Source organism: Mustela lutreola, chromosome 2 (assembly GCF_030435805.1).
Source record: "Mustela lutreola isolate mMusLut2 chromosome 2, mMusLut2.pri, whole genome shotgun sequence".
NCBI classification, from domain to species: Eukaryota; Metazoa; Chordata; class Mammalia; order Carnivora; family Mustelidae; genus Mustela; species Mustela lutreola.
In genome coordinates this window covers 112092280-112118441 of record NC_081291.1, presented here as the reverse complement: position 1 = coordinate 112118441, position 26162 = coordinate 112092280, and the positions used below count along the sequence as shown (strand labels likewise).

At 36.5% G+C, this 26162-nt stretch overlaps 1 protein-coding gene across 7 annotated transcripts in view; it reads left to right on the top strand.

The window, feature by feature from the left end:
• IL1RAP (interleukin 1 receptor accessory protein) overlaps positions 1-25312 on the top strand; it is a 139546-nt gene extending 114234 nt beyond the window's left edge. The window contains exons 9-14 of one of the 7 annotated variants that reach the window (XR_009350962.1): positions 8793-8936; positions 10279-10422; positions 19270-19848; positions 20135-20217; positions 22638-22710; positions 24179-25305. Coding sequence is in view for 3 of the 7 variants with exons in the window: in XM_059163138.1 (XP_059019121.1) it covers positions 8793-8936; positions 10279-10422; positions 19270-19988 (1007 nt within the window). In the remaining 4 variants the exon portion in view is untranslated. Of the gene's footprint in view, positions 1-8792; positions 8937-10278; positions 10423-11950; positions 12341-13187; positions 16489-19269 lie in introns of those variants that run through there. The other 6 variants (XR_009350961.1, XR_009350960.1, XR_009350959.1 and 3 more) reach the window with 6 other exon arrangements.
• Positions 25313-26162: the final 850 nt, after the last annotated feature.

The following is a 26162-nucleotide window of genomic DNA, read 5'->3' as shown; positions in this document are numbered from 1 at the left end:
AAACAGATTTATAACATACCACTAGCCACAATTGCTAATATGAAAATTATTTAAACTATGACTTAATGTAAAAGGATTTCTATGTTGATATTACTAATTTTTTTATGAAATAAAAAGTGATAAAGCTCTCTTGTGTGAGCTGTTGCTACTGAAACAGACTGTGTCTAAAATTATCTTTGGGTCTCTCACCTAACACAGAACCCCAGACAATCACTCCCTTCAAGAATGTGTTTCAATGACCTAGAGAAAGATAATGATGATTTATCACACATGTAGTCATGTCATTCAGAATCATTTTGGATCCTTGTGTCAGAGAGAGCCTGTAATATTCATAGCAAAAAAAAAAAAAAAAAAAAAAAGCAAAAACAAAAGAAAAAAAAAAACTCATAGGTATTACATTTTGCAGTGGAATTTAACCCCCCCCCTTTTTTTTAAAGCTGATGCAAAAACAGGCTTCACTTTAACATTTCATTACAATTTAGAAAGTAAAAAGCAAAGTACTGAAGTCTATATGCCACTTAAGAAGTCTTATTGGATTGGTTCTGAAGTGTTCATCACTTCTGCCCCTCAGAAGCCAGTGTCAAGCAGTGAGACTCAACTGAATAATATAAGGAAGTTTCCCAAATTAGTTCGTAAGAACACTACTAGGACTCTTTATAGTACTGTAGTTCATTATTTGTACTCTAGACTCAGATGGCCTGTGCTGGAATCCTGGTTTCGGTACATCCTAGCTCTGTGATCTTGAAAAAAAAAACACTTAACCTCTCTGAGCTTCAAGTTCTTTATATTTAAAGTAGGCAAATGATACCACTGACTCATGAGATTGTTTTAAGGTACTCAGCACAATTACTGTCCTATATACATGTATATTAAGTGCTCAACAAATATTAAGTCTACTTATTATTTCCACAGACTTTTCACAGGTGTTATTTGACAAAGGCCTTGACAGTAAATAAAGTATCATTAAAAGCTACATTAAACAAAACCAATCAAGTTATTTTAGTCAAGGGCCCCTTGGAGTCTTTCACACTATTAACAGTTGGTGTGAATATCTGAGGGGACTGGAACATAGGAGGCAGGGTGTTTTTTTTTTTTTTTTTTTCCAAATATATTTGATTCTTGAAGTATGGGGCATTTCGTGGGAGTCATTTTTTGAAACATGTGTTCTGGGAAACAATTATGGAGGATGACATAAATTAATTACTTATTATCAGATAGATATGATTAAACAATCAACTAAAATCGTGTTTGTTCTTGGAGTGATGCAGAAGTCTGCCAGAGTATGTGAGTAGCTCCCTTTCTCACAGGGCCATGCTCTGAATGGTTGAGTGTGAATGGTGTCAGGAATGTGAAATGACAGGTGCATCCACTAGATTGGCTGATTTCTGCTGAAATTACATCAGTATTATGTAGAATCCAGCTTGGGCTGTGTACATCCTGTGGTACCAGAAGTGTTGTGGGTTTGTTACTTGGCTCCTATTCTGGGCCAGGTAATGCTGGGATTCAGAGGTGATAATCTGAGTCACATTCATACGTTCTATGTATGAGTCCTTCTCTGGATTTATTGACAAAGCATTCTACGTCTTTCATCAAAAAATTGACAGGAAGGGCTCAGAATAAGAAGAATTTACTGAGCTAGGTCTTTGGACAGTGCAATTTTATCTAGTCGGTTAAAGCAAAGTATGAAAGGAGAGGCAGCTAATGTAAGTGTGTTAAACATGCGGTGATTTTATAATAGGAGAGAGGTAGGGACTAAGGCAAGGTGTGTTGAACTTCATGAGAAACTGCCAAACCTATTTCAAAAGAGGTTGTACCATTTTCTACTTCCTCTAGCAATGTGTATAAATTCCAGGTGCTCTACATCCTTACCAACTTTTGGAGTTGTCAGACTTTTCAATTTTAGCCATTGTAGTAAATGGGTACTAGTATCATGCTATATTTTTTAAATTTGCATTTTCAGATACTAATGATGTTAAGTACTGTTTTATGGACATTCTGACAATAGTTCTTCCTTTATGGAGTATCTATTAAAATCTTCAGCCCATTTTGTTCTTGGGTTGCTTGTTAATATATATATATATGTCAGATATGTGACTTTGTGAAAATTTTCACCATTGTACAGAATTTTATTTTATTTTATTTTATTATTTTTTATTTTGATGAGCAGAATTTTAAAACATTGATGAAGTCCATTTTATCAATTCTTCTATTATGGTTTATACTTTCTAAATCCTGTATTAGCAATCTTTGATTTTTAAAATCTTGATGTCTTTTTTTTTTTTTATACTTAGGCCTATGATTCATTTCAACATTTTTGTTTACACTGTGAAGTATGGATTAAGGTTTAGGTTTTTGCTTCATTTTTGTTTTCCATATAGAAATCAGTTGTTCTAACCTCATATTGAAAAATCTCTCCCTTTTTTATTGAATTGTTTTGACAGCTTAGCCTAAAAAATTAACTGTATGAGTGCGGGTCTATTTCTCCGTTCCCTATTCTGTTCTATCAATCTGTTTGTCATTAGTCCAATACTACTTTACCTTGACTAATAGCTTTAAAGTAAGTCATGAAGTCAGAAACTATTGTCTTCCTCCTTTTTTCTTTTCAAAGATTAATCTAAATATTCTGAAGACCATATTATCCTTTCATATAGATTTTAGTATTGGCTTGTCAATTTCTACATGAGTCTGCTGGGCTTAGATTGGATCATATTAAATTTATAAACCAATTTGGGGAGAATTGAAATCTTAATGATATTGAATTTTCCAATCCATGAACATGATATATCTCTCAATTTACTTAATTTTCATTGATTTTACTCAGCTCCTTTTTTTTTCTGGTTTTATTTATACAGGCTTACACATGTAAAATTTATTCCTAAATATTTTATTTTTGTTGCTATTGTAGTGGTATTTTTTGAATTCCACTTTTCAATTGCTCATTGATCATAACTAGAAATGAATTAGTTGATTTTTATGTTTTGATCTTGGTCTTTTGACTTTTTCTAAATTTACTGTTTAAATAAGGTTTTTGCTTGTTTTGTTAGGTTCCTTAGCATTTTCTATACACTTGATTGTGTCACCATATATAAGCATACTTTTCCTCCTTCCTTTTCAAATGTTATGCCTTTGATTTCTTTTTTCTGCCTCTTTTACTCTCTTGGACCTCTCAGTTCCATGATCAGTAGAAATCAGAGCAGCTTCACTTGCATTGTTCCCTATCTTAAAAGATATGCGTTCAGTTTTTATATATTAAATATTATGTTAATTATAGGTTTTCGAAGCTGACTTTTATCTATATGAGAGATTAATCTATTTTTGGTTTGTGTAGAGAATTATTTATAATTCTCGTGTGTGTGTGTGTATATGAGTATCTGTTGAAATTTCTCAAATTTTTGGCATAGTTTCATTTGACTATATCTTACTTAAGGTTTCTTTAAACTTCTTGTTTCCATGGGTTTATTATATTTTTCATTTAGTTTGAAAAAACTTCAGCAGTTACTTCTTCAGATATGTTTTTCTCATTCATTCATTCATTAATTCTTTCCTTTTCTTCTAGTAATCCCATTAAATTTAGTATCAATCACTAAAGGATGTTCTACAGGCCACTGAGGTGCTCATTTTCATTTCATTCTTTCTTTGTTCCTGTGTTTCAGTTTAGGTAGTTTCTAGCTTTCCACTAATAATTTCTTTTTTGATGTTTAGTCTGCAGCAATTTTAATTTCAGAATTGTATTTTTCAGTTTTTGGATTTCCATTTCTCCATAAAAACATCCTTATTGATATTTCCTATTTGCTCTTAATGATGTCCATCATTTTCTTTTTTAATTCAACAGGAATATTTATAATACTCATTTTAAAGCGCTTATCTACTAGTTCCATCATCTTTGTCAATTTAAATTTTTTTTAAAGATTGATTTATTTATTTGAGAGAGAGAGAGCATGCAAGCAGGGTGGGGAGGGGCAGAAGAGAGAGAGAATCTTAGGCAGACTCACTACTGAGAGCAGAACCCAAGGTGGGGCTCCATCTTAGGACCCTGAGATCATGATCTTAGTCAAAGCCAAGAGTGAGACACTTAGCTGATAGAGCTGTCCAGGTGCCCCTCTGATTCGTTTTTGTTGGCTGATTTTTCTTCTCATTATGGGTGGTTTTTTTGTTTTGTTTTGTTTTGTTTTGCTTTTTCTTGTCTTTTTTTTTTTTTTTTTTAACATATGCTGGACATTATGTATGTTGCATTATTGAGTGTCTGATTTTTGAAAGTGAGTATTGTTTTGTCCTCACAGGTAGTTATTTTGCTGGCTTAACAGCTTGCTTTTTTGAAGTGTTCTGCTTCCTATTGCTAGAGGACATCTGAAAAATAGCCTTTTCTCCAAGGCTAGATTGGACATATCTAGACTATCTGGGCTGTCTACTAACACATGGGAGCTACCCAAAGTGTCTTTACTCAGGTCTTAACTTAAGTGTCCCCCAACCCAGCATGTGCACCTTGAGCTGTTCAGCTCCCAGTTTCCTGGCAGCTGTTCCTTCCCTGGTAGTTTTTCTTTGACTGGCACCTGTTCTTTGCTTGATCTTATCAAGTGTCATCCAACCTATGCAGAGCTTTATATTTTTCCAAAGATTTGAGATCACCCTTGGAGATTTATAGAGCACTTTTTCCACACAATGTTTTTCTCTCTTTACCCAGCCCTGTGAACTCAGCCCAACTCCGTAGTTCTGAAGTGTGATTTCTGAGTACTTACCTGACCATGATGACTGTACCTGTGGTTTTCTCTGTTCTCTGCCATAGTCTGAAAGTGACTTTAGACAAAAAACCAGGGTCATGGTGGGGCTCAACTTTTTGGTGTCCTTTCTCACATGGATCACACATGTGAACAACTACCAGCGCGGTCCACCTTAGGAAAAGGGCACTGTAAATAGTACGGAGAGAAAGCCACTCCCATATCCATTCCTTCTCTAAGGCCAGAAACTGAAGGGTAAAATGCACACATTTTAAAATACTATGATAGTCAAACAAAGCAGGTCTGCTGGTTAATTCAGGGATAGGTTTCTGGTTTACCATCATCTAAATAAAGCATTCTAATTGTTTGTAATTCAGAGAAATGGTCATTACGTGGTTCCCCAGATTAAAAGTCTCAGCAATTTAGTGAAGAATAGACACAGGTTCTGTGGCAGGAGATACTTGGAAGTCCAAGCAGCTGGTGTGAAGCTCAGAGCCTCAGTAGACAGCAAGGTCCCGACTCACGAAGAGAAAGAAAATAAGTTAGGTTCCCAAGGAGAAAGAAGATTGGAGACCGATAACTTGAAACAGGGAAAAAGACTGGAGCTAAGGTCCTGGACTGGTTTAACTCAGAGTGGTTAGCTGGAAACGTGGACCTTGGCACCTGTTACTACCGTTGAACTGCAAAAGGAGTGGAGGAAATTCTGATCCAGGGAATAACAGCAGAGCAAGTGGCAAAAATTGGCTCTATCCTAAGTCAATTATATGTGAGTTCGAAGAGCGAAGCAGTTTAGGAGTGCAATTTGGTCAAATTGCATCACCCCTTCCTGATTGGAAACCCTTTGGTTTGGGATTGCATCAGAGTAAAATCTGTATGCCAAAACAACAGAGGTTCTGGCTGGGGCAGACAGAAAATGTGGGCTGAGGGTCATCCTTTCCCTGCAAACCAGCAAAGCTTGCCATTTGCGACAACATGGATGGAACTAGAGCGTATCATGCTTAGCGAAATAAGTCAAGCGGAGAAAGACAACTATCATATGATTTCCCTGATATGAGGAAGTGGTGATGCAACATGGGGGCTTAAGTGGGTAAAAGAAGAATCAATGAAACAAGATGGAATTGGGAGGTAGACAATCCATAAGTGACTCTTAATCTCACAAAACAAACTGAGGGTTGCTGGGGGGAGGGAGGTTGGGAGAAGGGGGTGGGATTATGGACATTGGGGAGGGTATGTGCTTTGGTGAGTGCTGTGAAGTGTGTAAACCTGGTGATTCACAGACCTGTACCCCTGGGGATAAAAATCTATGTTTATAAAAAATAAAAAATCCAAAAAAAAAATAAAAAAGGAAAAAAAAGTACATCTGAGAACACTTACAAAAAAAAAAAAAAAAAAGCTTTTTTGAACATTTTCTGCATGTGATTCAAGCCATTTAGAAATTCAGGCTTGGGGATTATTTATCTCAAGAGTTCAATTAGTTAAACAGTCTAGGAACTTCTGGATATCATCAAGATGGCCCCCACAAAATACAATCTGTAAATATGACACATGTCATGAAATGACCCAAAACCAAAGTAAAAATCCACACTAAAAATAAAACAGGCAGGAGTAGAATGAATGTTACAGAGGGAAATTTATGAGAGTAATTGATCTCTTGGTCATTAGGCAAGATATCTATTGACATTTTTTCTTATATCCGTTTCAGGTAAGTGCATCCACCAACCTCTTTTTCCCCCCCCTCCCTATTACAAAATGTCCAGCCAGAAGGAGCCAAAATAACTGAGCAAATAATGAAGATGACAGTGGGAATTACCCCAGGGTACTGTTAACATAACATGTGCTCAGAAATACCGAGGACGCAGCAGTTTTCATGCTAGCTACCCAAAATGATCTTACTAAATTCTCAACAATTGCACTGAGATAGCTTTTGACATTCAGTGGTGGAGTTTTCTTATTTTAAACACCATTATTCATGGAATGAGCATGAGAATACCTGGTAATAATTCCGCATTGCTGAGTTCCAGTCTATCTCTGAGATAGGATTAGCATCGGAGTTGAGGATAATGAACTTGAAACTCTAGGAACTTCAGGCTCAGGTCCAGACTGCTTACCATTTTCCCCTTAGGATACATACCTGTTTTAAAAGGGATTTTTTTCCACTAGTATTTGATCTATAATTAAACTCCATAGCAGAGCTCTGCAAAGATCTCTGGACTTTGGAGTCAGAGAGCAGGGATAACAATCCCAGCTTTGAACTAAATTCCTCTGTGCCTCACCTTGGCAAGCACTTAACACAATGTTCAGGTGATCAAAAAGCCTTTTCTCTTTACCTGAACCCATATATCTCTTCTGCCCCAGCCAAGCCTCTCAGTACTCCCCATCACATTACCTTGCTTTATTTCCTTTATAGCATTGATCACTACCTAGAATTCGTTGTCCTATTATTTATTTCCTTGCATTAGAATATTAACCCTAACTGGGCAGAAACCCCTTTGGTCTGATCTACTCTTGTATCCCCAGCAGCTTCTGTGAAATAATAGATGTTAATAAGTAATTGTCAATAAGTAATTGTCAACAACTATTACATAATTTAAACCACTCCTGCTTCAGACCCAAATATTCTCTTCCTTCTTCAAACACTTAGACTTCATTATCACAAGCTAATAAAGCAACCAAATGAAGTTGTTGATACATAGTAGTAAAAGATTTCAATGTTTCTGAAGTAGATGATGTTATATCTGGAAACATTCATTGAGATCCTATGTATTCTAGTGGTAGGATAGATGAAGGAGACATAGGCTTCCCCAGAAGACTATAAATTACAGTTTAGTGAGGAGTGAGAGAGTGAGAGAGAATGGAGCAGCAGGCTTGTAGACAAATTACAATATAAAACAAATACTGTATAATAGAATTATAGACAATGAGAAGAGTAGGAATTTCTGTCAGGCAGATGTCAGGTTGCAAAAGTAATTTTATTCTAGGAAAGCTTACACAAAATAATGACGTATGAGCATGGACTTGAAAACTAAAGAAAGAGAAAGAACTATTTTCCCCAGAATTCACAGCATGAACAAAGATACGAAGCAAAATCTTCCTCACGTTTTTGAGGGAAAGGTACTGATAAATGAGACAGTAGGGTGGTTGGTGGTTTGGTCATGACAGACCTTGTTTACAGGACTGAGTTAAAACTTTTCTAGTTTTTGGAAGTCAGAAAGTACCTCATTCTATTTATGATAGTTCCAAAGAAATTTCTAAAATATCTGTCATATAAAAGTAAGCAGATAACATGGGAATCTGTCCATACCTGGATATTGCAAGTTAATTTTCAGGAAGTGTGTCCTAGAAGTGTAAGCCTGAGAGATACTTTCAGACCTAAGCATACTCAGCATTTGGTGGATACCCTCTGTTTCTATCCAATGAAAATAAGATTTTTGAGGCTTTTTTCCAAATTTGTAAGAAAAGTAATTAAGTTTTTTTTTCCATATGGCACTGACGAGAGGATGGAATTAAGACTAATGGAAGCACATTAAGATTTTCACTCAATCCAAAGGCTCTAAGAATTAAATTTCCATCTGAATCATGGTCTGGTCTGGGTAGTAGTAGTAAGATTCCATCCCAAAAGATGGACACATGGGAGATGAAATAACACTTTTCAAAAATAATTTATGGAAATTCGTGTGTCAGATCATGAGTTGAATGAGATGACCTTCTAAATTCTTTCCAATGCTGGTATTGGAAAATACCATTAATATAATATATATATATATATATATATATATATATATACCATTTATAATACCATTTATATACCATCAATATGTATTTATATAACATTAAAGTCTATTCAAGTCATCAAGTAGTTTAAAACACCAATATCAGGTGCTGAAAACGAAAAGATAAATATGACACAGTCTGGCATTAAAACATAATGCTTAAAGCCTATCATGTTATCTCTGCTTTTCACACATATAAGTCAGGTTCATGGCTCAGCTGCCTGGCTTACCCGGCTATTTGCGGGATGATAGATCACTGTGATCACCACGTAGAAATCAATTGTTTTTTTGTTTGCTCCATTGATAGCTCCAAGATACACAGTGGAATTAGCATGTGGTTTTGGAGCCACAGTCCTGCTGGTAGTGATTCTCATTGTTGTTTACCACGTTTACTGGCTGGAAATGGTCTTATTTTACCGGGCTCATTTTGGAACAGATGAAACCATTTTAGGTGAGTAACAAAAGCTTGATCTAAATACCTTCTTCTACGGTCATTTTCAGAAAACATGTTGCCTCGATAAAAGCTAGAATAACTGGGAGATTTAATCAAACTATCTTTGGTTTCAACCCTTACTATTAAAAATTCTTCTAATATATATTATTTTGCTTTCTTGGTTCAATATTTGTTTAGTCTAGATTAGCCTATCCAAATAGCAATATAATTTAAAATTTATTTTTATAAAATTTATATATACTTATATAATTTAAAATTTTCTAGTGGTCATAGTAAGAAAAGTAAAAACAAAGTGAAATTTACTTTAATCATATATCTTATTTAACCAATGTATTTGACATCTTAGCATATCATGCATATTTAAAAGCTAATGGCGATATTTTAGTCTTATTTTTTTGGTACTCAAAATCTCACAATTTAGCCTGTGTTGTATTTTAAACTGAAAGCTCATCTCCATTCAGACCAGCTGCATTGCAAGCGTCCGAGCGCTACGTGTAGCTGTGTTTGCTGTAACTGGACAGTGCAGGTCCACACTCTTTGTACTTAAAGAGTAGTCCAGGCACCAGCAACGTCGGCATCACATGGGAGCTTGTTAAAAGGAGAATCTTAAGCCTAATGCTTGTGTTCTGAGTCAGGAATCTACATTTTGACATGATTCCCAAGTGATTAAAGGGCACATTGAAGTTTTGGAAGCACGGTACGAGTGTAAATTTGCCTGGTGACAAGGAAGGAACAATTAAACATACTGATTCTTAGACTCCTCCCATAAAGATTTCCAGCCCGTCAGTTTGTGGAAGAGACAAAGAACCTATATTTTTACCGAGAGTGATGTTTATAATTAGGCACCTTTGGGAAAGATGGGTTTATGGAATCTGAGTCTATTTTTAATTGCAGTTATTTTCAGGTATAAATAATTTAGAGCCTTTCTAAAAGTTTTTCTCCATTTATAATTCTAATGTATTAGTAGTGACAAACTAGGGTGGGAACCATAAATTCTCTGTATGGTATTAATTGCCAACATCTATGATTGACTATTTGTGTCCTGATTATGTTAATTCATAGTTGAATGAGCCAAACCTCATTAATTCTCCACTATAAAAACAAAACTTAGTGATGTGAGAGTAGAAGACATATCAGATAAAATTTGCAATTACACCTTAAAATAGTCATTTTGCCTGGAGACCTGTCACAAGTGGGAAATCACACTGGAATCTGTCAGATAATTCATACATGTAAGAAAGTTGAAAATGTCTAATATGCACAAGTTCAATTCAAGAAAAAATGCAGTACAATTAGGAAATTTTTCTAATATATATTGGATCTCTCTTCCTTTTGCTAGATGGGAAGGAATATGATATTTATGTATCTTATGCAAGAAATGCTGAGGAAGAGGAGTTTGTGTTACTGACCCTCCGTGGTGTCTTGGAGAATGAATTTGGATACAAGCTGTGCATCTTTGACCGTGACAGTCTACCTGGGGGAAGTAGGTATTTCTCATGAGTACAGGTGATGCCACCCTTCATGCAAAGGGAATCCTTAGTTTGGGGTCATGTGTGAGAGTCATGGTCGGGTTCTGTGTTGGCATCATTGGATACTGAATGTTCAGGTGTTTGATGTAATGGAGACTTCTTTAGGAATGAAATTAACTTGTGAGTTATAGATGATTGAGGTGCCATTTATGGTACTAGAATAGTTCCCCTTGTAAGCTTTAAAAACTCCAAGACAGAAAAGTGTAGGTGCACGGTGGATTAGGACTCTATAAAATGCCTGTTTTAAATGTTCTGCTTAGGGACGCCTGGGTGGCTCAGCTGGTTGAGCAGCTGCCTTTGGCTCAGGTCATGATCCCAGCGTCCTGGGATCGAGTCCCACATCGGGCTCCTTGCTCGGTGGGGAGCCTGCTTCTCCCTCTGCCTCTGCCTGCCATTCTGTCTGCCTGTGCTCACTCTCTCTCCCTCTCTCTCTCTGACAAATAAATTAGATCTTTAAAAAAAATTAAAAAAAAATAAGTGTTCTGCTTACACACATTTAGATTTTTAGAAAGTTTAAGCTAACCTGCATTAATTTCCCTTGTGTTTTTTTTTGGGAGGGGGGCGCAAACATTGAGTTTAAACAACACTTAATACAAAGACTGAGGTTTACTTGCTTTTACTAAGAATGAGTTTGTGAAGAGAATGCATGGCATCTTTCTTGATAGTACTCACTGATAATAATTAGATTATTTCCCTGTGACATTTGCTAATTTCCTTTTCCTCACTTTTATTTTCTAGCAAGCCAATGCTATTTAAATTCCCCCTTTTCTTGGGTCTGTTTCCTTTCTACCAGCTCATGCATTTGAGATGTAGTTTAAAATTTTAAAAAAGCCAGTATATTCTAGAAACTTGAGTCGCTGAATGTTTTCAGCAATAAAAGTGCATCTCAAATTTTTAAGTCCACCCGGTAATATACAAAGTGATGTTCCATTTCACTCTGTTTTAATAAATACATAATAGCATTCCTATACTCACTGTTAAACTTTGTGCTGTTGAAATGCATGTAATGTGTTTAATCCTCAGCAAAACAAACTAATTTTCCTCCCCTCCAATCCTTTTTGTGTTCATCATTTCAGATGCTCTAAAAATGTTATATGGATAATGGAGATATAAAATAGACTTAAACGTTTATTCTCATTCTGAATTAGCCGGACCACTTATTTTATCTCCTCAGCCATTACCTAGAAGTACATCATGTTAGTGTTCTACAGTGGCTGTCTCTCACAGTATTATTTTGCCCGGAAATGGTGACATGATTATACAAGTTAAGGGACAAATTCCATTCACTTTAAGACTTAAAATCCTAAGTCACTTATTCATCCATTTACTCGTTCATTCTGCCACTCGACAAATACTTAGTACAGTGTGAAGTTTATAGAAAGACAAACAGTATAACAACAATGACCCTCCAAAAGGGGTTGATAATGCTTTGAAGAATTCAAGTTCTACGTAATTACTCTTGCATCTTGCTTCTGATGGTAGATCCTGGTGATCTGCCTTCTCCCTGCTGCTCTTCGTCCCTCTTTGCCTCTGGGCCTCTGTCCATGCTCACACGTGGTTGGCCTCCAGCAGTACTGCATGGAGCAGGTGATTACTGATTCCTGGATTCTCCTCCAGGCTGCACATGGAATTTTAATTGCAAGTCTTTCCCCTTTGCCTCTGTACCTGTGAAGAGGGAGGAGCAGAACGACTGCTTTGAGGAGTACTGTAAGCCATGAAATAGCTTTCCACAGCACTAGTGCATTCCCTGGAATTGGCTTCTATTGGAATCCCAGGTAAAAGATTATACCGTCCTGGATAAGCAGCCTTGAGGAGATGGATTATTTCCAAGAATTTGGTGATGGGAACTAACCAGAGCCCATGATAACAGAATAAAATTACACTGAATTTCCATTTTCTCTGTTTCTTCTTCTTCTTTTCTGACCTGAGGAAAGCATTTGCCTGTTAGTGAAGGCAGACATATCAGCTAGCAGCCTACTGAAACATGTGTCTTCATAGTAATGAGAGGAGTTTAAGGAGAAAGATGTAGGAAATAATTTAGGCTCTAGAACAGAGAGCAGAATAGAAAGCTGAGCTGAGAATGTGATGCCAGCCAAAATGCCATTCAGTTGGCTAGATTTTTTTTTTTTTTTAAGTTCCTATTCTAAGGACATAGTGATACCAGTCTGAGTCAGGTAGGAGTCCGGCAGCAGAGAGGGACTTTCAGAAAATGAATGTTCCTACTCTTGCTTTCCTCTGTTAGTGAGAAATGAATTTCCATGATTTTGCCTCTATAATGATTATCTTCTTGAATAGTCACTGGCATGAGAGAGTAAATACATGGGTATTTTGGGGGAGAAGGGGCTTAAGAGCTGATTTGGCTGGGTTGCAGCATGCCACGTGGTTTGAGGAAATTGATAGCTGTTCAACCCATCTATTTCTCATAATGATTTTGAGGACCAGGGTTATAGAAGTATACTTGGCTTCATGCCTGTTTGGAATTTTTGGGGGGGGTTAAATATGTGCATACAGTTTTCAGTATCTTGGAGGAGTGTGGCATTTATTTGACAGAGTAAGTGGGTCCAAGGATTACGTCGTTGCAAATGTTCTTGGTAAAAGTTTCATCCCTATTCCCAGGCTGTTACCCTAAGTTTCCTACACTTCCCTACACTACACTCAAGCCCCAGGCTTTTGGGGAGTTCTTGGCCAACACTAATCCCCACGGTGTTTTCTTTCTCAGTTGTCACAGATGAGACCTTGAGCTTCATTCAGAAAAGCAGACGCCTCCTGGTTGTCCTAAGCCCCAACTACGTGCTCCAGGGAACCCAAGCTCTTCTGGAGCTCAAGGCTGGCCTAGAAAACATGGCCTCTCGGGGCAACATCAACGTCATTTTAGTACAGTACAAGGCGGTGAAGGAGACGAAAGTGAAAGAACTGAAGAGGGCTAAGACGGTGCTCACGGTCATTAAATGGAAAGGGGAGAAATCCAAGTACCCACAGGGCAGGTTCTGGAAGCAGCTGCAGGTGGCCATGCCAGTGAAGAAAAGTTCCAGGTGGTCTAGGAGTGGCGAGCAGGGTCTCTCCTATTCATCCTTGAAAAATGTATGAAAGGGACAATGAAATGGGTAAAAAGAACCAAGGGCACTCCGGGAAGGAAGAGTACCCTTTCTTTACTCCCAACTTGATGTTTCACAGACAGAACAGAATTCTGTCAAAGCCTCCCCATAGGGACACATTCAGGGTGACTGTATGACTGGTCGTTCTGCTTCCTCAGGCAATACTATGGTTTAGAATGGCTGCGCCACCAGTCCGTCACCAGGGAATGACATCACTATGTTCTTCGCAGGCAAAGACTTGGTTGATGTGAATTTCCTCTTTCTGCATCCTCTGCCCCTGTTCCCGCATCTCTGTCCCCTCTTTCTCTCTCATTGTTTATAATCTTAACATTGTGGGGCAGTCTTTTGCTGTGGATTTCAAGACCCCTTAAAGATAACTTACCTTTTGACAAGGTCATTATAGGTTTCCGAGTCATTAAAAAGATGATCGGTGCCCAAATTCATTTGAGCTGATGACAATGAGCCCTTCTGCTCATTCTGCTGGGCACTGCCCAGTTGCAGCCAGACTGACACCCACATAGGACGGTACGAAGCAGTGTAACTGAAAGTGTTCCTTATGACGGTTTGAAAGGGGTTACCTGCATTTTCTCCTACCAAATCCCTTATGCCCTCCATCTCGGTCATCCATGTCACATTTGTCAACTTGAAATACATACCGTATTTTTCTTTATTTCAGTAAACTCCTGGATATCTGTAGGTCGACCCGTACTTGTCACTTCATCTTCCCTATCTACTGTACCTCGTATCAACCACTTAGAGTTTGCAGATGGCTCTACACTTGGTTCAGTCTGACAGGAAGCTTCTAATGGTGCTAAGAGAGAGTGAAATAACAGCAAAATGCTTTTAGGGCATTTTCTGGCTTGTGAGAAAAGCACAGAACAGGGCGTTCAGCAATTTGTCTTTTCATCTCAGCCTTGCTAATGTGAATATTAGAAAAGTGATTTCTCCTCACGTGTTCTGTCTCTCCACTGTAAAATGTGGAAGTTAGACTCAGTGACCTTGCAAGTTGCTTTTGGCATTAATACTCTAAGAGAATTAACTGGACCACCCAGTATTTTCCATATTTTATTCACTGGTATAGTTAATACACTCAGTCCAAACATGTCAGTCTGGAAAGTCTCTTCCATGAAACTTGTTTTACTTTAAGTAAAATCTTAAGACTTGGAAAAGTGAAAACTAAGTCCAGAGTTTACAGAGTGCTGAATACCTGCGGTGTACACACACACACACACACACACACACACGTATGTGTATGTACATACCAACGAATCTTGTATGTATAGATCTACATTGTATGTAGATCTATACACATGTTGATTGTATATGTTTGTACATATGTATGTATGCATTTGTGTGTGCATATATATATATATGCACACACCCTTATGTACACATACATGTGACTTTAAATAGCTATTGGCACAATATCACAAACCACTGGGACTCTCATCCAGTTTTTAAGTTACGTTTTTACTGTAATTCTTTTGTGTTTCCTGTACATTATTTGTAAAATCACAGCTCACAGAGTAGTCGTTGTTAGTTCTCACCTTCCCTAAATTAGTAGGAATAACTTACTGCTGCTACATTTGGTCTGGGTGCCGTGGAATCTGTTGGACACAGAGCTTCTGTGGTCACTGCTGAGCAGTACCAGTCCCCTGGCATTAATTGATCACTACTATGTTGCAAGCATACACTCTTAGAAACTAAACTATGGTAATCTCAGTGTTCAACTACTAGGGAGATAAATCTCTCTTTGGACTGTTAAGTAGTAGAGAAAAGGAAAATAAAATACTTATAAATAAGGCTGAGCATCCTGTGAAACACCATAATTCATAATTTAAGGGAACCCTTATCCCAGCATTATGAATGTTGATAACCAATTCTAAAACTATCTCCTTCATTTAAGTGTCCTTCATCAGTGTTAAAGCCCATAATAAATCATTTCTCTATAGTGAAAATATCATTTTAAATTGAAGAAAAGAAAAACTTCATGAATTCCTGACTATAAAACTATGGTATGGAGTCATTCTTGGATTTTTTTTTTTCTTTGTCTTTGTAATGCTTCTCTTTGCTACAAACCACAATTACTCCTCCTGTTAACTCTTCATCCTCAAGACCAGAGGAGGGCTGACTCCAGATAAGCTTTGAATATCAATTGCATGAGCTTTAGGTAATGCGGAACTGTCCCATCACAAGGCGGACATTCTCTTGCCATTGCTGCATTCTTTTGCACTTTTGGATTCGATATTTATCCCAAATGCTTTTGGGTATCCCTAGAAACTTCTTGATATTCCTTTTCCTATTTATCTATTGATCTTTGATATTGAACTTTTCCAAATGCTAAAATCTAAACATCTCACATCTAAATGATACATTTTGTCTCATTCTTAGAAAATTTTGTTTCGAGGTTTTTTTATTTGTTCTCATTCTTAAGACAATTTTGTTTCAAGGTTTTTTTGTTTGTTTTAAGTCCCAAAAGATACCTGTTACAAAATTTTTGAGGGAGATGAAGAAATATAATTTTGAGAGCAAGGAAAAATTGCTCCATAATATTAAAAAAACTATCTCTAATGCTTAAAAAAAACCTTATTGGTTCCAGGTATATGATATAAAGATCTTTTGCACCCAAGTTAACAAAGAACCATGACATATAAAGTGTCTAATTATACAATCGTATAAAATTTATTTGATTATCTTTTATGTTGTAACGTAGGTGATTCCCTAGGATTCTAATAAACGAGCATTCCATTGTATTGGGAAACAAAAGCATCACTCCACTTGCTAATTATCCATTTATTTCTATAGGTTTTAATATTTTAAGATTATCTTATTATCTTTTTTATTTTATTCATAAACTTTTGTATTTTCCATTTGATTTGTAAATTTGTTTATTTTAAAAATAAACCATTTATTTTCAGATTTGAATTTTATTTTGTGCATGTGTTTTATGTCTTTATTTTCATGTTTGGGCATAAGAAATGAGAGTAAGAAGAATTAATGATACACATAAAAAGAAACGTTAGAAGCTACATTAATTAAATTTCTCTTTCTGACAGAAATCTGAGAAAAATGGGAATTTTATATCAAGAACTTTTTTACATGTGAATAAAAGTTATTTAAATAAAATTAATTTTTCTAGTTTGCCAGATGTGTGTGTGTGCATGTGTGCCTGTGTATGTATGTGTATGTGTGTGTTTGTGTGTGTATGGAGACAGGACAAATAACAGAGCAGCTAAAAGAGAGCAATGGGCTAGGAGATTAAATGTCGCAGTAGTATTTTTTATTCACATGTATTTTAAAGTAAACAGACAGAATTTTTAAAATTTATTATTCACTTATAAATCCACTTGTAAATCCATATTAAGGTGATTCTTTAAAGTTACCATGAAGAATCGATTCAAATTCAATTAACATCAGCCCTACATTAGTTTAATATTGTGTTCACTAGATTTAACCAAAGTGATTAATTCAAATGTCTACAAGCTGTAGACATTTACATATTGATATTTTTAATTTTTAACCATCCTGTAAGTTTACTCTTATTGTATGCATTTTATGGATGTATGATTTGCTGCCCTTGCATACATCAATAACCTACCAGAGAACAAAACTACAGTTCTAGTTTTCCTCTAGGCAAACTCCAGGGAGATTATGACTTAAAGGCAGGAGTATTCTAGAGCATTGATGAATTCTAGATCAGAAAACATGACTTCAAAATTAATTTAGTGTCACACAAGACATCTGGTCTCATCAGTCTATAGCCACACCTTCCTTTTTTGAACCCAACAGAATAAATGACCCAGTTTATGTCTCCCTCTCTGAATAATCTTCAGTATTGAAACATAACAATTCACATTCTCAACTGCAGTTTTACAATATGAAAAGTATTAAAATAGGCCATAAAGGAGGCAGCTTCCTTCAAAATAATGTGTGAAGATCCCTAGGTATAGTCCATTCCCCCAAATGATAAGCATCTTCTCCATCACATTCCTCAATGTTATTGAATTCCACTACTCATATCTGTTTCTTTAGCATTGCCCTATTTCAAATGAAAATTTTACATTTTCAGGATGGGGTGCCAATAATTAGAAAAACACACACAGAGTCTTTCTTTAGAAGATCTAGGACAGCATTTTATTTTCAACAGTGATATCCCCATTGGACAGAATATACATTGTCTTAATGTGACTATTTTGAAGTAAAATGCACAATACACACAATGAACACACATACAATTTGAGTGCACAAAGTTCCTTTTGGTGAAATCCATCCATGCTGCCTTAAGGTTATATTGTATTTCTCATGAGACAGGAGGAGCAGTAGATATTTTACTTGTACGTTCTCTGGTTTATGAAAGGCAAGTACAAAAGTTCTCAGTAGGACTGGGACAAAGAAGTGTCCAACACACACACACGCACACACACGTGCACGTGCACACACACACAGGCTTTGAAGATAAATAAAACTTTAGATTTATCTTTTAAGATCAAAGTAAAAATTCTCTAAAACTACTTCACACTTTTGACAAAACTAGTTAAAGGATCCTCAAAATTGAGCACATGTCTCTTCCAATTACCCTTCAAATTCATGTTAAATTTACTAATTGGAAAGAACTAATCTGGCAAGGAGCACAGCTCTTTTACTCTCTCAAATTCATAACGATCCACATTCACTGCAAACTTTCAGCTTGTCTTCACAGACTAGAAGGTCTCTCCATCACTGTTTCATCACTGGCCCCAAAGGAGTAGGTACTCAACCTCCTGGTCTGTCTGCACTTGTTTTCAGCATTGTCAATGGCTGATTTACACATTTGGAAATCCTTTCCTTCAGAAAATCACATTGTTTAATTCCTTAAATCTCGTGATGAGCTAAGAATTACATTTATCTCTGGGACTTTCCATAGGAATCTGACCAAATCCCCCTCCGTACCTATTAAAAGTTAGTGCTTTGTCAGAAGTCTTAACTAATTGATACCTGCCCATTGTCTGTTGTTACCCCTTTAATTGATTTTTAATCCAATTTTTTACACTTATACATGAAAAAAAGGAGAGAGATTTTAGTTGATAACAAAATCAGTACTATGAACTGCTGATGTTGTGTCCAAAATTTTAAGAATCAAAAGATATAACTGTGGTTTTTAGGAGATGGTAATTCCCTATTGCTCTTTGCTGATCAGACTATGTCTGGAGCATTGTGTTGAGGCCAGTTCAAGGTATTACTCTCAGGAAATACTATATAAATTGAATGTTATTCAGAGGAAAATGATAAAAGTGGAGGAAGAGACTTGATACCATGTCTTATGGGGAATAAGATAAAAATTCTAAAGTTGATCCTAATCTAAAAATGAGAAGAAAATACAGTGAGGTAAAAATAGTTGTGAAATATTTTAAACATGTGAAAATATCAGATCTAAGACCACCAGGTAAAATTGGCAGGGGAGAATATTTCAAAAAATTAATTTACAAACAGGTGAAATTAACTGATTTTAGAGGTGGTATATTCCTTATCTATGAAGGTAGCAGAGACTTGGCAATCATTGATAAGAGTGATGTTTAAGTGAGATTCATTAACTGGGTAGATTACTTAACACTGAGATCCTCTATTCTTAAGTGTTTACTTACTGCTTCTTTGTAGGATGGACAATGATGAACTACAGCTTATGTAAAGTTTTACTAGGCATTGTCCTATCTTTCCATTTTCCTGTAGATACAGTGGAAGCAGTCTTTGACTTCATTCAGAGAAGCCGAAGGATGATTGTTGTCCTGAGCCCAGACTATGTGACAGAAAAAAGCATCAGCATGCTGGAGTTTAAACTGGGTGTCATGTGCCAGAACTCTATTTCCACCAAGCTTATTGTGGTTGAGTACCGTCCCCTTGAGCACCCACACCCAAGCATCCTGCAGCTGAAGGAATCTGTGTCTTTTGTGAGCTGGAAGGGAGAAAAGTCCAAACATTCTGGCTCTAAATTCTGGAAGGCCTTGCGGTTGGCACTTCCCCTGAGAAGTCTGAGTGCCAGCTCTGGCTGGAATGAAAGCTGTTCTTCCCAGTCTGACATCAGTCTGGACCATGTTCAAAGGAGGAGAAGTCGTTTGAAAGAGCCCCCAGAACTCCAGGGCTCAGGGAGAGCATCAGGCACCTCTCCAGCCCCAGACATGATGTCCAAGCACAGAGGGAAGTCCTCTGCAGCCTGTCGCTGCTGTGTCACCTACTGTGAAGGAGAGAGTCACCTTAGGAGCAAGAGCCGGGCAGAGATACATACCCAGCCCCAGTGGGAGACACACCTCTGTAAGCCTGTTCCCCAAGAATCAGAAACTCAATGGATACAAAATGGCACCAGATTGGAGCCCCCTGCTTCCCAGATCTCAGCCCTTGCTCTTCACCATTTTACGGATTTATCCAATAACAATGACTTCTATATCTTATAATTACCGTGTGGTGGGTGGTGGCTGCTATCTATCTATACCAGCCCTCTTTGTGTTATGAACCTATGGGAGTAATTGACATTTTTATCATCTAATGGACTACCAGACTGTGTCCCCTTTATTGATTTTTAAAAACTATTTATTTCTAGGAGACAAAAGACGTGAGGACCCGAATCCAGAATTATTGCTTCTAATGGCCTCAGAAGAGCACACTCTTCTTGGGCCCTAGAAGGTCAGTATGTGAAAGTTGCCTAAAGTCTGATCCTCTATCTTGCCCAATGGTTTCAAACTGAGCAAAGAATTTAAATATGTTTCCTTTGAGTTTGTTGATCAATGTCATATTATGAGTCAGTCAGGTGTACTTGGGCTATGACACTTACAGGGTATGTGTATCCCAAGAGAGCATTGTGGAAATGAGTTGATTGTGGTGGAAGCTGTAGGAATAAGCTCTACTAAAAACCTACAGCACATTTTTCTTGGAAGAACCAAACGCGCGCACACACACACACACAGATACATGGTATTCTGTCTCACTGTAAACTAGTGATCTATAAACTGCCTAAAGTTGTTAGCATCAATAAAGTTATATTTTTATGTGATTTTATTTGTACTAACAAATTTTTACCTCTCTCTCCCCTCTTCTTTTTATGGCTTTTGAATTCATATCAGAAGAGTATTCCACTTCAGGAAATCAAGACTTGGTTTAGGTACTAGGAAAGTTCAAGGTGTCTCTTTAGTTTCTTTCTAATGTGTGTGGAGGGGAGATTGGGGAAAGGGCAGAAAAAGAGAGAAAATATTTCAAATGAAATGGAAGTTTACACAAAAATATCTCCTATTTTTAGAACTGAGAGCTGAAAAATTCAGTATTATTAGGGATTCAGTGTAGCATTTGGTGTATGTAACCCTTTTTCACATTCAAGGTTCTAAGAAGGGATAGTCAGTCCAAGTGCCTACAAGAATCAGAAAGTAAGAAAAAAGAGAAAAGGGGGCTAGAAATAAGCATAATACACATGCTGTCCATCTAAGACCCATATGTATAGAGATAGGTATAGGTACATATTTCTTTACTTGAAACATCTTAACACAGTCATAAAAGGCACATGGCATTTGATCTGCCAGTGAGGGAGATAATAGAGATGATTGGACCTGTGGGTAATTGAAGAATATTCCTTAAAAAGGAAGCAACCTCTACCCAGTTCCATCATGATAGTTTTCACTCAGTCCCATTGTTGGCAGATTGTCCAGTTTTTCAGAAGAATCTAAAAAATAAGGTTTGTATATGGGATGTCTTAATCTTAAAACAAAAGAAAAAAAAAAAACAAATCATATGAACATGTAGTCAGCCTGAGGGCCACCAGTTTGTAATTTCAGAACTGAAGTATTTACCCAAAGAGTATATATCTGAGTGGGAATTCAAGCATCCTTGGCAATACTGAGACTGGAGAACACAGACAGGACCTAAGGACATAATGGGAGACTTCTATTCCCTTCCCAAATCAAAAACATCTGAATCGTCAAAAATAAGACTGATCTGACCTACCACTTCACCAGAGGAGAAAAAGTTCTGGAAAATAGTGTGCCCTCCATATTCTCTGATGGAAGAGTGCAGGTCCCCTGAGTGGTGAGGTTGCTATAAGAAAATTAGAAGCACAATCTGCTTCCCCTGGATAGGAGCAGGATGAAAAGAGCAAAGTACCATACCAGACATGAGCAGTCACCTTTAATATGTTAGTGCTGGCTGCTAGTAAGCTGTGGCCCAATGAATGTCAACATTTTTCAGCCACTAATAGTGAAGGATGGGTGGAGAAAGAAGCCAGACATTCTGTTCCACTACTCCACTTGGAAAGAAAAGCAGAAAATCCCTTCTCTGTTGAAACAAACTATTATACCCCTTTCCTCTTGAAAGAAAAAGAGGTGGGAATAAGGACACCCCAGAGTAAATGTGACTCATCATGGAACTTGTAATTAGAAAATGATAGGACACCTTACCTGAATATCTTGTAGAAAACAATTGAGCACAAGGATATTCTATATTGCATTTCTTTATGAAGAGATTAATCCATCCTTGATGTGTGTTCAAGGATCTTCACTCGGAAGAGAGATAGCAGTTAGTTTCCCAATCTATTTAAATGGAGTAATGTATGTTGCTCCAAATCCTAAAAAGGGAGAGAATTTTTTTTACCCATAATCAGTCTTATTCTGTATGAGCTCAGTGTCCCAACTACAAAATATCTTTGGAAAAATTGAGAATTACTTGTGTCATTTATGAATTATTTTTTTGTGTGTGTAAAAAATAAAGGATAAGTGGCAACAGCATGGAAATTAAACATGGGTTCTTATGAATGAGTAGCTAGATAACCGTGTTCTCAAAAACTAAGTTAGTTTTGGTCAGTATCAATTTCCATTAACAATATATGGCCAATATAAGCAGTGTAAAGTCATAGCTTTTGGCATTAGCTACCCAGGGGTCAGAAAGATAATGAACCATACTTCTACTGTATGAAGAAAGGCTAGGAGGTTATGTTATTAGTCTCTGACCCAACATTCCATACTTGAGTGTAATATTCATTGCCATATATTTCAATGAGGCAAATGATAAGAAAATTTCCTCAGGGGTCATGCATATTCATAACTAATATGATATGATTGCAGGTTAAATGGATATCATTTACATAGGAATATTGCCTATTTAGGAGCAGGAGTTTTAAGTCAAGTAGAGATGAATGTGAGTATTGCTTCTCTCCTAATTATCTGTTTGACCATGGGCTCTCTGGGCCTCAATCTCCTACAAGTTAAATGGAGTTAATATTATTAACCTCACTGGGTTTTGTGGGCAATAAACAATATAATGCATGTAAGTGCATAGCACAGTGCCTGGAATATTATAAGTGCTTTTGTAAGTGTTGGTCAGTACTATTCCCATAGTGATATCATGCTCATGGTTGCATAAACTTACATTTGTATCATGATTTATGACTCACAAATTGATTTCATATGTATCACTTTTCTTTCCGTATCTTTCTTTTTTTTTTTTTTTTAACTCTCACAAAATGCACAAAAGCAGTACATAGTAGGAACGTATTATCCAGATTAAGTGACTTTCCTAATGACACTCAGCCAGTTAGCAATATGGTTGGGCCTCTGATCTAGGCTTCTGACACCTGATCCAGTACCAATGCTGGAACTATTCCTATAAAATTAATGTGGAAGTATTTCTAATTGTAACTATTTAATTTGGACCATTATACATTCAAATCAACAAGTCAATTAATGTAAACCTACAAGCAGCTAATTAAATGTCATATCAAGTGTCTGATGTGTCATCTGGCCTTCTCATATTATGATTTTATATAATTAATTTTTAATATTATAACATTTATTTAAGAATTTTAAAAGTAGAACCATTTTTTTGTGTCTTCCAGACTTTATAATCAGGTTATAATTTTTTCCTCTCAAAATAAATTATTTGTATTTGTCTTAATGGAAAATAAAAATGTACCCACAATTTACCTTGAAAAACAAATTTAATCTTTCAGAAGTGATGATATGCACTAAGAGTTCTAGTCACTATCTCTTATAACCAGTAAAACCTTGAATAATGTGTTCACTTCCACTTTGAAAAGTTGAAATGGTCGGTAAAACTAATAAGTGTGAAACTGCCATCATAACAAATTGGCCTAGTTATAAAGATATAAGAACACAGAAGGACAATCAATGGTTTAAAAATTTTTGCGTCTAAAAATTTGGGGGGCCTCTTACAGCAGAGATCCTGGGACAAGTTCCTCCCCCAGGGGAGCTGGTTTATTGGGTGCTGAACATTGTCTAGGAATCTGCTTTTTGATATTGTGCCCTTGATAATTCAGATAAGGTTTTCCATGGGTCAACTACTACTTACAAGAATTCTTTTAAACCCTTCCCATATTTTTTATATTATTATTCAGGTTTAAGAGGAGAAAAGCTTTATTAGAGTCTGCTCCAGGGCTTCTCAAAATGTGTTCTTTGATGCATCCATATTGGAACCACTTTGAGTTCATGTTAAAATGCATATTTCTTGACCCATCCAAGAATAAATAAAATACCTCTAGAGTGGGGCAGATTTGCACTTGGAACAAACTTTCTGGGTGATTCTGATGCACAAAAAGTTTAAGAACCATTAATTTTATTTCTCTTTAACTCCTCTTTTACCCTTGTAGGCTCTGATTTTCTCCAGCCAAGAAGGACTACAAATCATCCTTTTAACAAGGTGTTTGCAGGCAATAGATGAAAATACTAAGGCACGCTTAGCCCTTGAGTTGCCTTGGCACAGGAGACAATTAAGTAGAGGAGTGGTTGATACAGTGTATTTCTAATATATGAAGCATCAAACACTGACATTTGAAATCTAGTATGATTGCTGTAGTCATCACATGTATTAATCAGATTCAGATAAGCTATACTAAGTAACCCCAACACTTTAGTAGGTTTACATAACAAGACCTATTTCTTGTTTATGCTGTATGTCCAGATAGGGGCTTACATTTTTGTAGTTTTGCCATCTGAAATGTGTAGCTCCCTGCTATTCTACTTCAGCCTAAATATGAGACCACTCTCACTTACAATCCATTGGTCAAAACTAGCTGTGGCACAGATCTAGTCATAGGGAAGGCTGGAAAATGCATTTTTCCTGTGTTCCTGGGAAGAGAAAAATGAAATGGAACTTGGTGAACACATAGCATTGTCTTTGCCTAAGAATGAGATACTGAAATTGCCTGAAGAGGCAAGAGAACTACAACTGGAGTTATGTTACATACTTTGATAATGAAGAAACGGAATGATTCCTGCCAACACCCCACCACCACTTGCCAAGGTGTCAAGTCAGGTACTTATTTTAAAACTGTACAAAAATGAACAAGGCTTGTCACTAATTTTCATAAAGGAAAATTGTTGAAGTCATACATACATACAGCTCTTGGCTAAAGAAAATGTTTTTAAAAATTGGTAAGTTTCTGTATTTGGTTAATTTCCATTCAGTGGCTTTAGGTAGTTCTCTAAGAATGTGGTGCTCAAACCATCTGTCAATGAGCCATTTCATTTTTGAATATCCAGGGAACCTCAGAAGGATTGAAGACATTTAGAACACAGCAGAGCATGTAACACGGTTATTAGAAAGCCTCCCTTGATATATTTATCTGAAGAGCTAAATAGGGAATTTGAACTGAACATGCTAGAGCCTAGATGAAGGAAGAGACAAATGCTGCTGTGGGTATTATGAAGTCGGCTGCTATCTATGCATCTGCTCTCTCTACGATTTGAATTCTCTCTATTAAAGATTTGCATTTTTATGACTTGTCTAATGTTGTGCAGTATCATTTGGTCATGACGAAATCTCTCTTTGGTTTGGTGAAGATCAGGGCTGAGGGTGCCTTGTTCCATACTAACAAGTTATGATGCTGAACAAAGAAAAAGTTGGATTGCTTAGTTTGGTGAGGAGATTGTTGACACTCAAAATTATCTAGAGAGTAATTTATGAAGTTTTTCTCTTGGATAATACAAAACACTAATAAATATTTACATGGGGAAAAAATGGTGCTTTGAAATGGGTTCATAGAAAGAAAGCAGAAGATTCCAAATCTGAACTCAGATCATGAACTATTTTTATCCTACTTTAGGTGATGGGAATTTTAATACTCTTGCTTTAGTGGGAAAAAAAAGATCAAAGCTATAATGTGTTTATTTTTCATTTAAGACACAAAGCCATACATAATAATTTATTACTTTTCTATTGCCAGAAACTATGCTACATGCTTGCAGTGAGCTTGTAATTCAATACCATGCTTCAAAATACAGGAGGCAAGTGGATCTTTAAAAAAAAAAAAAATTGCATGTATTAGAGGCCTTCTTCAGACCACTAAACTCCCCAAATTATTTAGATGTACACTCTTGTAAAGAATATCTAACTTAAGTACCTTTACAATATTTGTAAATTATCCCCTGAAAAATCAGTGATGACATATTATACATTTGGAGAAAAAAGAGTTAAAAGCAAATCCTGATCTTTTAGACAATATTTTGTTTTTCTTAAAGAGGAAACCTTAAAACTTACTGCCAAATTCTGGAATTTGAGTCCTTTATTTTTCATATCTTGCCTTGAAAGTGCATAAAGTAGGAGAAAAACAAAATGCAGAAAACAAAATTATA